The sequence below is a fragment of the Bactrocera oleae genome, chromosome 5 (genome assembly GCF_042242935.1).
Source record: "Bactrocera oleae isolate idBacOlea1 chromosome 5, idBacOlea1, whole genome shotgun sequence".
Lineage (NCBI taxonomy): Eukaryota > Metazoa > Arthropoda > Insecta > Diptera > Tephritidae > Bactrocera > Bactrocera oleae.
The window spans coordinates 38,848,750-38,862,565 of record NC_091539.1 but is presented as its reverse complement, the minus strand read 5'-3'; the positions used below and the strand labels follow the sequence as shown (position 1 = coordinate 38,862,565).

Genomic DNA, 13,816 nt, shown 5'->3' with positions numbered 1-13,816 from the left:
CTATGAGGAAGCAAGTATGTGTATCACATATTTACATGCATATTTATCATAATAATACCGTAATGTACGTTTCGGCGCTAAAAGATATGCAAGAGAATTCATACGTGAGTTTATTTGGAAGAGAGTGAATATATTTGTAGGTGTATAAAAAGATGGTGTTGTAGTGGCAAAAAATATCAGATAATTTCCGATAATATAGACCCCGCTGTGGTGTGGAAGTTTCACCCATACTCACTGCAAAAATGGGAGATTTTTATACTTCACCTCTCTTTGTTAGTCAGCATTGAGATTTGGTATAAAAATATTTCAAAAAAAACCTAAGGTTATTAGAAAAGTGAGTATGTGTTATCACCTAGTAGATGTTATTATGTGGCCCTGTGTAGCAGTAAGAATTAGAAGAGTTAATTTCTTTTGAAGTCTTCTAGTGGCAGGGTTATTGTTACGAGGTTGGACCATAAAGGTGTCAAATTAGTAGTGTTGGAGAGTTAGATGAGAAAAATTTTTAGTACATTAAGACTCGCAAGTTAGTAGTATATGCAATGTACACCAATACAATATAGGAAGCCTATTTTTTAGGAACAATGACGTTTTAATCGGCAAGAATACGTCTTCAACTCACTCATTAAAGAGGTTATTTATATTCAGATCGATATTTCAAAAACTGAAGGACTAGTTCGCAGCTCATCATGCAGTTCATTTATATATATACTTTGTAGAGTCTCCGACGTTTCCTTCTAGGTGTTACAAACTTCATGGCAAACTTAGTATACCCTGTTCAGGGTAAAATTAACTTAGAAATTAAGGGGTTGGGCAAGTACAGGATTTTCAAAAATTATACTTTAGGGACCTAAAAATAATATTCAATTCTTACATATATGAAAAAAATTAAATTTTACAGTATAATTTTATGTTGTATTAAACAGTTTGGTTTAGTTAGTTTCAGCACGTAAACTTTTAAACGCGTTTTTGACGACAAATTTGCTTTCAAATCGTGAGACGATAGTACTCGGCGATTTCAACGATTTGCAAACAAAAAAAAAAATTTAGTTGGTTTAAAGCACACTTTAGGCTCCTGAAATTATTATTAAATTGGTAGAATGGTGCACAAAAATTAATTTTAATAACTTTTCCAAATTGGCAGTAGTTTTTTGAGTCACCTCTTTGGAAGAAACAATAAATAACGAATATATATACAATATTTTGTTTAATTAATCTTGAAAGAGAATTTTCCTCTTTGCTAAATTTAAGAATAAATTGTCAAAGCTAGGCCTTACTTGGAGCTCTAGAGTAACCTATGTTATTAACTTTGACAATGTATGGGTGTATAAAGTATAAGACTTAAGGTCAATAATAAACAATAATTGTCAGTATTTGCCTTCATCAGTCTTAAATATTTGATTTTTCAAACATATGAGTCAACAAATCTAAAATAATTTTGGGCTAAAAAAAAAAACCAAAATCATCAATTACTTTTCTACACATATAATATTTTCATAGACGGATTCCCTACATTCGAATTCCACACTTACCCAAACTCAAGTCGTAGGCACAAATATAATCGGATGTTGTGAATTGATAGGTTAATGTTGTTTTGCCAACACCCGAAGCGCCAAGCATTGCTATTTTATAGGCGGGTATCGGCACTTTGCCTACATCCTGTTTCTCCGTAGACTCGAAAATATTGTCACCGGATATATGTGATGCATTGCTGTGTAAAATGAAAAAGAAAACGGGTGTATAAAACCGTGAGGCAAAGATAAAATTGAATTAGGCGGCGTTTATGCTATTAAACGCTTATTGATTTTTTAACAAGTTAAATAACCACAAACACCAACAAATCAAATGCTTGTAATTGCATAGAATAGGTGTGATTGTTTGTACTAGGTAGTACATGTCGACACGACGTTTGAATATATTACAACGTAGCATAATTGAGTTAACAACAATATGATAGCATTAAACCCACCTGTTGTTCCGGTGCTCCTTGCCGCTGTTGGAAGTGCCCGTCGACGTAACCGAGTTTATTGAACGTGATCGGCGGCTTCTGAGCGAATAGCAGATGCAATCAGATGAAATGGCGGCGGTTGACACGCCGTCAAATGATGATTTTGTGAGTGGAAAAAATGGAAGAAATTGAGAAAAGCAAGTAAGTTAACATTAAACGTGCGATGGCATAAAATTGTGTAGATGCGAACGACGAGCTAAAATCAGAATTTAACTTTTAAAGGTTTTCTCTAGCAAGTAAGTACAAGTATGTATTTATGTAAGTACGCGGACTGTGTGATAAGGCTGTGTGCTTTTTTAATGCTTTACAAGTTGTCAGATGTCATGAACTACTGTCAAGCTGAGTAAGATACGTCATGGATGCTGGCAACTAGTGATTACAGCTTGGGCATTGTAAGATATAGCAGAAGTATTCTGGGACTCTAAACTATTAGTTTTTGATCGTATATACACAAGTGGTTGCTCAAATGAAATTGCATTCAATTTCTACTATACAAATATTAGTATCCTATTATGATCGTAGAAAGAAATTGTGTGAGTAACTGAGTACTTAACACATTTCTGTTGAGAGAATATTATCCGTGATTATTTTGTTTTAATCTTCGGTTGACATAAAAAATATTTGAACAGCAAAGCGGTCACTTTTTTGAATGGTTTTGTAATCGTGAACGAAATAGAGATGACACCAGAAATATAGCAATATTTTGAAAGAAAACATATCTAACATATCTGCGCGAATATGTACCAAGAAGACCAAGTGGATAAAAAATTTCAGAGCTTGGTTTTTCTTTTTGGCGTCAGTTACAAATTCATCACTCGGGACAGTATTCAGATTAAGTAATCTAGTTTTGTTTTTGGGGTTTAACCTCTTGGTATGTTATTTCCAGAGTAATCTTTGAATAATACAATATTTCCAGGTTTAAGTGATCCGGAAGAGTCAATATTATAAAATAAGACATTTGTTTGGGCCAAAGTTGGTTCAATAAAATTGTCATTGGCTTAACACTTTTTGGGGAATGTTAGATCAATTTGAATAAAAATGAACTGCTTGTGTTAAAAATGACTGCTATTCTATATACCACATAATAAATATACATACAAGTATATTGAGAAGTTAGACGTATGCTAGTCATAAAATAGTCGCTTATAGGTATAAATGATCATGGATTTATCATACCGCCCCTATATCAATGTGAATGTCTTCCCCTGGTGCCTTTGTGAAAAAGCTGCTGCGATTTAAATATTTAATTTTAACTGACATGAATATCCTTAACGTCATGTGTATGTCTTACGTCTAGTCAAGTCGCGTCTGCTGCATGAGCACTTCTGCATTTGCCTAAATGTATATATAATATATCTAAGTATATTTACTTATAATCTTTTTATGTCGTCTGCTTTATGACATTTTCAACTACTTCTCGCTTCACTCGCTACATTCTGTTTTATTTTGTCAGCCGCCTAACGTGTCTATTGATGTGTCTATCTGTTTACTTACCGCAGGGAATCACCCAAATTGCATACACCATGCGACGTGATGCTGAAACTCCGCAGGCGATAATATTCCAAATCGAGGTCGGCACAATGTATTGCTGCACGTCGCGTATCGGCGAGACGTGGCTAAAAGTAAATAAACATACAGAGACGAGTACAGGATAAAAGCGCTAGTAAAATCACATTAAAATGAAGCCGCAAGTGTTTAGCTGAGTCGGGTTGCATACTTAGTTAAGATGAACTAGAAGTGTATGAATAATGAAATGAGTTGTTGTGAAAAGAACATCAAAAGCGGTTGGGAAGTTGCGAAAAAAAATTTACTGCGACATTGGTCTATTCATATGGCAAGGTTGCTATTCTTTATGGTTATTGTTATTATAGTTATTATTTTGTGATAGTAAAAAGAGTCAGCCAACAAAATGAATATGATGAATGTGGTTGAAAGCTTTTTCTTTTTATTCAATCTTCGTTAAAAAATATTTATGTAATGAAATTAAATTTTGCTGGAAATCAGCAAGATGGCATTATAACTTTTTATACTCTCGCAACCTGTTGCTACAGAGTATAATAGTTTTGTTCACCTAAAGGTTGTTTGTATCACCTAAAACTAATCGAGTTAGATATAGGGTTATATTATATATATATAAATGATCAGGATGAAGAGACGAGTTGAAATCCGGGTGACTGTCTGTCCGTCCGTCCGTCTGTCCGTCTGTCCGTTGATTGAGATATATTTATGAAACTTGGTAGACATGTTTCTTGGTACCGTGAGAGGGTTGTTATTACAGATGGGCGTAATCGGACCACTGCCACGCCCACAAAACGCCATTATTCAAAAACAAATAAATTGCCATAACTAAGCTCCACAACAAGATATGAGACTCTTATTTGGTATACAGGATCACAATAGGTAAGGGCATTTGCAGTTTAATTTTTTTTTAAAGTGGGCGTGGCCCCGCCCCTAATAGGTTTAATGTGCATATCTCCTAAACCGCTAATGCTATAATAACAAAATTCACTGGCAGCAAATGTTTTTAGAACCTCTACCTACAGTGTAGAAATAGTTGAAATCGGGTGGCAACTCCGCCCACTCCCCATATAACGGTACTCTTAAAAAATACTAAAAGCGCGATAACCGAAGCACTAAACAAGCCAGAGACATTAAATTTTATCTCTGGGATGGTATGAGATGACTCTATAGGAACCACGCTCAAAATTAGTCAGTGGGCGTGGCGCCGCCCACTTTTGGGTGAAAACCCATATCTTGGGATCTGCTTGAGCGATTTCAACCAAGCTCGGTGCATATCGTTCTTTTCATATTTCTATGTTATAGTGCGAAAATGGGCGAAAACGGACTACAACCACGCTTATTTTCCATATAACACATTTTCAATTCCATCTGATTCTTTCACTTTCCACTATGCATATCACGCAAAAATGATTATATCGAGGTAAAACTTTGCGTGAATAATACGTTTAAAGTATGCCACCAAGTGACCAAAAATTGTCTAAATCGAACCAAAACTGTTCAAGCCTTAAGTAGTAAATATGTGGACCCCAGTGCCTATAGTTGGCCTTCTACCGAAAATATCAGTCAATCCACAAAGAAATCTCAAACGAGTATACCATTTGACTTTGCGAGAGTATAAAATGTTCGGTTATATCCGAACTTTGCCCTTCCTTACTTGTTAATAATAATATTATTATTAGAAATAATATGGAGTCTAAACTTTCGTGCATGCTTCGATTCTGTTATGGTTTTAATGTAGTCCAGAAGACTTTGAGGTTAAAAATAGGTATAAGAATTTCAAGATCAGTTAAAAGAAAATTAAAACGAAAACTGTGAATTGTGTTAGACGTAAGAAAAAACGTTAACTTTGTTTGCAGCGAAGCTATAATACCCTTCACAAACACAACACATTCCTTACAAGAATTTGATTTTGATCGTTCAGTTTGTATAGCAGATATATAATATAGTGGTTCAATCTAAAAAATAAAAAATTGGGAATTGCACCATTGCTTTAAACAATAAGCCATGCCAAATTTTTTGATGTTATCTCATCAAATAACAGCGGTTATAACCAATGAGAAACTTCTTGAGGAGAAAGGGACGTGTGTAAAATTTCAGATCGATATCTATATAACTCAGGGATTAGTTCGCGTATATATAGACAGATGGACAGACGGACAAGGCTAAATCGACTCAGTTTGTCATGCTGATCAAGGCCGACAAAGAGTAGCCTTATTTATCCGGAGTTAATAAAAATACAGAATATGACCTTTCTTAACTTCGAGTGAAAGAACGAGACGCTACTTAATAACCTTTCTATTGGAGAGAGGGTTCGACTTAAAAAGCTTTTCTCATGACAGTCGGGTCTATGTAATCGGAAGAAGCCTGCAACTTGTACCGGCTTGGCACTGTCGACTCTGCAGCATTTCTTTAAATTATTTCAGGAATATTTTTTGCGGCAATAGCAACAACAGGGAGTTGGCGAATAAGAAGTACTGAACAGCGGAGGTAAGGTTGTATTCTTTTAGTTCCTGTGAATGAGGGTAAAGTAAGTTTAAATAGTGCTAAGACGTTGCAGTTTTTTGAACTGCTTGTGTCCACCATATTACCAAATAGTTTAAGTGAGCGAGATAAAAGAGACTGACAGCAGACCTCATTAAGCCCGAATTAAGAAGCATCTTCTTTCTTTCCTAAGTTAGCGTCAATTCCCAAGAAGTAGGGCTTAACACATTTATCTTTCCCAACATTTTTCTCTTGAATATCTATACCCTACAGGGCACAAAAAGTCATTATTTTACTTCTTGATATGTACGAGTATTTTGTTAGCATTGCAATACTCTAACGCATTCAGACTCCTAATTCAGACAGTTAATTGTCAAGTGAATAATACTCGGAAACTAAGCTTTAGTCAAACCACTTCTACGTATTCACATTAAGGATCTATTAATATTGATAGTCAAATTTTATGGCTGCTAGTGGATCTCTATAGTATAGTAAGTAACAGCCTATATAAATGTGTACTAAATGAAACACAGTCTTTGGGGTGCGTAGCACATTTACTCGCCGAATTTTCCTACTGAAATCATAGTTCGGACGGTTAATACTGTTATAACTAAAAAGTTCCCAATGGTCAAATATTATTAATGTATAATTGTAACTTTTACAAACTGATATAAAAATTACACAATATACAAATACATACAAATTAATATATGTATAGGAGCACGGTCCGATAATAAGTCAGCGTCACCACCCGATGACGCTTATATTGCCAGAGCAAACTATTATCGTGTAGTATATTTCCGTAGATGGCTACTGTTTGTTTTGACCGTGTGTGCCGATTTTGGAAAAATGGAAAAAATCGTGTAGTGAAATCAGATAATGTTTGGATGCCCTGTACGGTAGCTCTTTTTCGTGGGTCATACTCGTATACTGCATGTACAATATATTAGGCAATAGAAAGAGAAAATATATGCAATGGATGCTCGGTTTGCTTAGTGTGTGATACCCTTACCTGTCTGTCTGAAATATCGATGTAAAATTTTTTGAGAATTGTCAGAATCGCTGCTATCGAACCACTAAGTGTGGCATATAATTGCTTTACAAACTGATTGATCAAAATCAAGTCCTTGTAAGAAAGACGTTTTTATTTAAGAAATTATCTTCAAGAAATTTGGCATGGGTTATTATCCAAGGCGGTGCTAATATCTCCGAAAAGGTTTGGCAGAATCGCTGATATTAGACCACTATAGCAATAAGCTGCCTTACAAACTGACTTATACAAATCAAGTCCTTGTATGAAAAGCGTTTTTATTTCACAAATCATCTTCACCGAATTTTTCACATATTATGGTTACACTGCAATCTCCGAACAAATTGTTCAGATCGAATCACTGTAGCATACAGCTACCATTCAAACCGGTCGATCGAAATGAAGATAAAGATCGTGTTATACCCTTTTCTGCTTTAAAAAATTCACTTGTGAAAGATGTGTTGGCTTTGTTGTGACCAAATGTAAAAAAGTCACTTCTCGGGACTTCCCGAAAAAGTACAACAGTTTTCGAACGGGTTAAAAAAGTTCGAAAATCGCTCGATTTAGTGTATCGAGTGTGACCTAAAGAAGACTATCGTGAGAAATGAATCACCATTTTTCGTTTCGTTTGTGTTTTATTTTGTGGGCCGAATAACTATTGGATCACCTTCGCTTATGCAATTATATAAATATGTTCCACGTTAGTAGTTAGCCACATGCAATACGCCCACATTTACATTGTTTTGTCAGTGAACAGCTGATGCAATAAATTCACAATTTTCTCACTACCATGATTTCGAATATGATATTTTTCGTGCGCATCCAAGCGTTTACATAGCTGATAGTTGGCTTTGAGGCGAGTCAAATATTGATTTAAAAACTTTTATTTATCTTTGCAGGTTCGCTGACCTAAAAACGAGGATTCTCAAAGATTGCTCGTATGTGTGTGTGTGTGTGCGTATGAGCGTATGAGCATGCATAAGCGAAATTTGATAAAGAAACGGAGAAAAAAGGTAAACATAAAAGTGGGCAAAAGCGCATGCACACATTCGCATATTTATTTGATGTAAAACGTATACAGTTAAGCGTGTGTGTGTGTGCTTTGGGTGCCTTGTTAAAAATAAAGCCGTACCCATCTATACATATATATATTTATATATACACCTCTATGTATATGTGAGTATGCTTGCATAAATTGTGCTGAGAGTTGAGCTATTCAGTCGAGCGGCAGAGATTGCTGTCAGTCGGTTTCATATTACTAGCAGCTTAACTGTAGCCCTACTGCCAAAAAGCGCCAAATAAATTGGAGAAAAATGTAAAATATAAATTGTTGCATATATTTGTGTGTGTTTAAATAACTGAATATTAAATTTGTGGCGAACGTAGAGCCAACACTATACCAATTTGTTCCTTCTGGAAATTCATATGAAACCGTCGGTCCAGAATTGAAAACAAACAAGCCAAACTGTAAAAACAGAGAAGCCATAAAGTTGTAATATTTTTGTCTATAATAATTCGTATAAATGAATTTAACTTTTACACGAACATAGAAACAGTTATTTATAGATCGACTCAACAAATTTTGGTTAATGTTTTAGGTATGAAGTTTGCCAATGTTAGACTCGTTCCAAAAGACCAGAAAGCGCTCCCACATTCTAGCATGATTGTGACTGACGTTTTAGCCAAACACGAAACGAGAGTCATCTTTCAGCTACCGTACTCGCCAGATTTGATTCCCTGTGACTTTTTTCTGTTTCCGAGACTGAAAAATACGCTTTGGGGAATGTACCATAAGTCTATCGACTATGTGTATTGTAAATAAAGAAATTGTAGCACCGTAGGATAATTGGTTCAAAAGATATGATATTTTAAGTAACGCAAGTTTTGGTAAATTGAAAAAATTAATTAAAAGAAATTTCGTGTGTTAAGAGGTTGGGCCAGTTTGGGATTTCCAAAAGCTCAATCATTTTTAGCTGAAAGTATCGTATACTTTTAGGGTTCTAAACATATTATTGAATTTGCAGAATAGTTAAAAGATGTTTTGCTAACTTATCGGCTATAGTGTTGAATCGTTTGGGTGAGTCATTTTCAGTACTTAAAAATTTAGACACCTTTATCCCGAAATCAGGCGACAATAGTACTCGCAGATTGTTGCCCAAATCTACTTTAAATTTTAATCGTATCTTTAACCTAACATTATCCAGTAAACTGTGTACATTTTTCTTATTATTGGAAGTCAACAAAAAATATTTTATACACTAAAAAAGTACATCTTTAATAAAATCTGAATCAAAGAGCTTCGATTCCTTCTTCCAAATCCCAGAATAAAATGTCATTTTTAAACGGCAAACCTAGTGTGAAATTTGAAAAAAAAAATTATATATACATATTAAAACATACTAGTTTTTGAATTACAGCCATTTAAAATGTAGCCGCTCAGTTTATCCAGCTTGATCAGTTTAATTTTAAACACGTTTTTCTCCAAACAGGATTTTTCGAGTTAGCTGCAGGGATAACTCGAAGACAAATTATCCGATCATTCTGAATGTTCTGTATATAATGACCTATCGGTTTTTTGATCTGATCAAAAATCGAATTATCACAGGCCAAAACGACCAAAATTAAACATTGTTTTTTTAAAACGCCGCCATTTGGTCAATTTTTGATTTTTTTATTTTCATTGTACGGTAAATATCTTCTTCTTTAACGAAAACTTTTTATACTCTCGCAACCTGTTGCTACAGAGTATAATAGTTTTGTTCACCTAACGGTTGTTTGTATCACCTAAAACTAATCGAGTTAGATATAGGGTTATATATATATATAAATGATCAGGATGAAGAGACGAGTTGAAATCCGGGTGACTGTCTGTCCGTCCGTCCGTCCGTCCGTGCAAGCTCTAACTTGAGTAAAAATTGAGATATCTTTATGAAACTTGGTATACATGTTTCTAGGTACCGTGAGAGGGTTGGTATTGCAGATGGGCGTAATCGGACCACTGCCACGCCCACAAAACGCCATTAATCAAAAACAAATAACTTGCCATAACTAAGCTCCGCAATAAGATACAAGACTGTTATTTGGTACACAGGATCACATTAGGGAGGGGCATCTGCAGTTAAAACTTTTTTTAAAAAGTGGGCGTGGTCCCGCCTCTAATAGGTTTAATGTGCATATCTCCTAAACCGCTAATGCTATAATAACAAAATTCACTAGAAGCAAATGTTTTTAGCACTTCTATTGACGGTGTGAAAATAGTTGAAATCGGGTGTCAACTCCGCCCACTGCCCATATAACGGTACTGTTAAAAACTACTAAAAGCGCGGTAAATCAAGCACTAAACACGCCAGAGACATTAAATTTTATCTCTGAGATGGTATAAGATGACTTTATAGGAACCGCGTTCAAAATTAGACAGTGGGCGTGGCACATCCCACTTTTAGGTGAAAACCCATATCTTGAGATCTGCTCAACCGCTTTCAACCAAATTCGGTGCATAACGTTCTTTTCATGTTTCTATGTCATAGTTCGAAAATGGGCGAAATCGGATTACAACCGCGCTTACTTCCCATGTAACACCATTTTCAATTCCATCTGATTCTTTCACTTTCCACTATGCAAATCAGGTAACAATGATTATATCGGGGTAAAACTTTGCGTAAATAATGCAATTAAAGTAAGCCACCTTGCGGCCAAAAATTGTCTAAATCGAACCAAAACTGTTCAAACCCCTAAGTACTAAATATGTGGACCCCAGTGCCTATAGTTGACCTTCTACCGAAAATACCAGTCAATCCACAAAGAAATCTCAAACGAGTATACCATTTGACTTTGCGAGAGTATAAAATGTTCGGTTACATCCGAACTTAGCCCTTCCTTACTTGTTATAAGTAGGTTTCATCAAAATACCTGAATATTTCAAAACAATCAATGCAGTAGTTTTTGTTAATTTTTTATGGCTCTAGACAATTATGTTTGATGGTCTAAAGATATTTTAGCCAAGATGTTGGACTGTTGACGAATAGTTGGGCATGCGAAAGTTTTGTTTATTCCAAATTTATGGGATAGTAATAAATTAATTCGATAAGTAAAAACTATGAACAGCGAATAGTTTTGGAATGTCTGAAAAACGAAATCGCCGAAATACGTCTTCATTTAAAGAAAAGCAATGTGCTCAGGCAAATCAATAAAAATAATTTTTCCATGTAAGCACTTTACTCCGATCATTCGATTCTATACAATTTCTTCGGAGATTGCATAATTGTCTTAATTAAAATTAAAAATAATCCATGCCAAATTTCGTGAAGATACCTCGTCAAATGAAAGAGTTTTCCATACAGGCACTTGATTCCGATCGTTCAGTTTGTATAGCAGCTATATGCTATAGTGATCCGACCTAAACAATTTTTTTGGCGATTATATTGTTGCCTTAGAAGAAGACTCATGGCAAATCTCGTGAAGATACAAGTACTATATGCCGCATTATATGCAATAGTTCCGTTCCGACAAGTGAGCAGCTTCTTAGTGAGAAAAAGACAGGTGCAAAATTTCAGATCGATAGCTTAAAAACTGTGGGACTAGTTTGCATATATACAGACAGACAGACATGGCTAAATCTTACATTTACTCATCATGCTGATCATTTATATATATATTTCATAGGGTCTCCGACGTTTCCTTCTGGGTGTTACAAACTTCGTGGTAAACTTAATATACCCTGCTATTAAAGTAAAAGATTCCCAAGGAAAAGCTTGTTCAAGGACGACAATATTTCATAATTAGCTTTAGTTCAAGCCAAATCTACCATTGAATTGAGTATTGTTTGATATGTTGAGGCAACTAAAACAACAAATAAGTACACTGAAGTGCTGCAAGTAAGTCATTAAAAGGCAAACGGAAGCACAGTTCGGAATCAACCCGGCAAGCGTTTATTTTTTTCTGCATTGCTTGCTTTGCTCTTCATTGCATTGTTTTGTGAAAATATTTGCTGTTAAATTTGTGTGTTGTTGCAAGGGATGGGTTGTCCATGTAACACGTGCGTATATACCCATTTGGAATTTATATTATAGTATTTATAATTTTTTGTTTTCTTGAATGTCAGTATTTTTTTCAAAGGAATTATGAGAGTTATCGCCTTCTCAATGCACCAGAATGAAAAAGGATAGACTTGATTTAAGCCATAATATTTAAAAGAATAATTTAAAAACAATATCACGAAGTCATAAATCAATGAAAACTCATTATAAAATATATAAATCGTTTTCACCTAAATAATTAATATTTTACCTCCTCTTACAACACTTTTTCCAACATGGAATTTTCAGCTACAATAACAAAACAACCATCCGTTCAACTATGATTTCAACACACGTGCATTCACTTTGACCTAGGCTCATAAAAACAATTTTGAGTTTATATTTACCTTTCTACTTTCAGCTGGCATACTCGAGGTGCGCATCCGTTGACGCTGTCGACTGCCCTGCAGCTGTGCAATGGTCGCTGAACTGCTGTGTAATATATTGGAGGCGGCACGATGCACACCGCTTGTGCCCACATTGACGACTGCGCCCACGCTTCCAATGCCGCTTTCGATTACATCTAGCTCATAGTGGCTATCATTCAAGCCGTTATTCTTGTTATTGTTGCCGTTGCCGTTGCCGTTACCGTTACCGCCGTTGTTATGCTGATGGTTCATGGTTGGCGAATCACCAGTCCGCAGTATGTCACTGACCATTTCACCAGCACTTGTTGCAGTGTCTTCCAACACCGAAGCGAGGGCCGACGATGAGCCACATAGCAAATCCATATTTGTGGCTATACTGCCACCCATACCTGCAACGCCGCCGCCGCCACCAAACAGTAGCGGTGTGGCCGAAGAGTACTGTGGGGAGACCGCACCAGACATGGCTTGTTGAAAGGTGAGCACACCGGCACTGCTACCACTGCCGCTGCCGCTACCACTTCCGCCACTGTCGATGCCCATGGAGTGCAGTGAGGGCAGGCGTGCTGGTTTGCCGCTCACTGGTGATTTTGCCAAAGTGATGCGGTCGCTGTGAATGTGTGAATTTATTTGTTAGTGGAATTGCTGACAAAAAAATGGTATGGCATTTAATTAAATAACTTAATGGCTATGGGAATTAGCAGCATTATATTGTTTGTACGAGTTTTTTGTGTTTGGCTAGTTGGCGGAAATGTAAAATTTATTAAGCTATGTGAGGATTGGTGTATATGTTTGTTTATTTAAGACACCAGAATGGATTCAATCAAATTGCGAGAGATATAAATTTCATTCAACAATTGTATTTCGTATTTTAACTGAGGCTTGTATCTCTCCTGGCGGTTGAGGTGCGCAAAGATATCACTCTAACATATATGTAGAATATATCATTAAAACCTTCAATCATTTCAGAAAATAGCCGATAACAAAATATCGTCTTCTATCTTACAGTGCGAGTATATAGTTGGATCTGATGAAGAAAACATTTAGTAAAATTGAAAAATTGCCATTGTAGGTTATTTTTTTAATGATATAACTGCTTTTTATAGTTCGATATATCTAGAGTTTAGAAAACACAGGTTGGTTGGGTATGTTTTTCTAAAATATCAAGGGTAAATTTTTGAAATTATCTTATTAGATTGCGGTAAAGAAAAGAGATATTATCCAAGGAAACTAAACGCGATTCTTAAAGAGGCCGATTTTTTGGATTGTGCTGGATTTATTATTTGCGTGGATCGATTATTTCTCCAACCCTTTTTAATATTGTATTTCGTATGTTGAG

The 13,816-nt window shown here is 35.6% G+C and overlaps 1 protein-coding gene across 2 annotated transcripts in view; it reads right to left on the bottom strand.

Annotated features, from left to right (window-relative positions):
• LOC106616707 (uncharacterized) overlaps positions 1-13,816 on the bottom strand; it is a 116,085-nt gene that overhangs the window by 15,863 nt on the left and 86,406 nt on the right. The window contains exons 6-9 of one of the 2 annotated variants that reach the window (XM_070109631.1): positions 12,460-13,087; positions 3,500-3,621; positions 1,967-2,044; positions 1,530-1,708 (exon numbers count right to left, since the gene is read on the bottom strand). In XM_070109631.1, coding sequence (XP_069965732.1) covers positions 1,530-1,708; positions 1,967-2,044; positions 3,500-3,621; positions 12,460-13,087 — 1,007 coding nt within the window. The remainder of the gene's footprint in view (positions 1-1,529; positions 1,709-1,966; positions 2,045-3,499; positions 3,622-12,459; positions 13,088-13,816) is intronic. The other variant, XM_036366274.2, reaches the window with a different exon arrangement.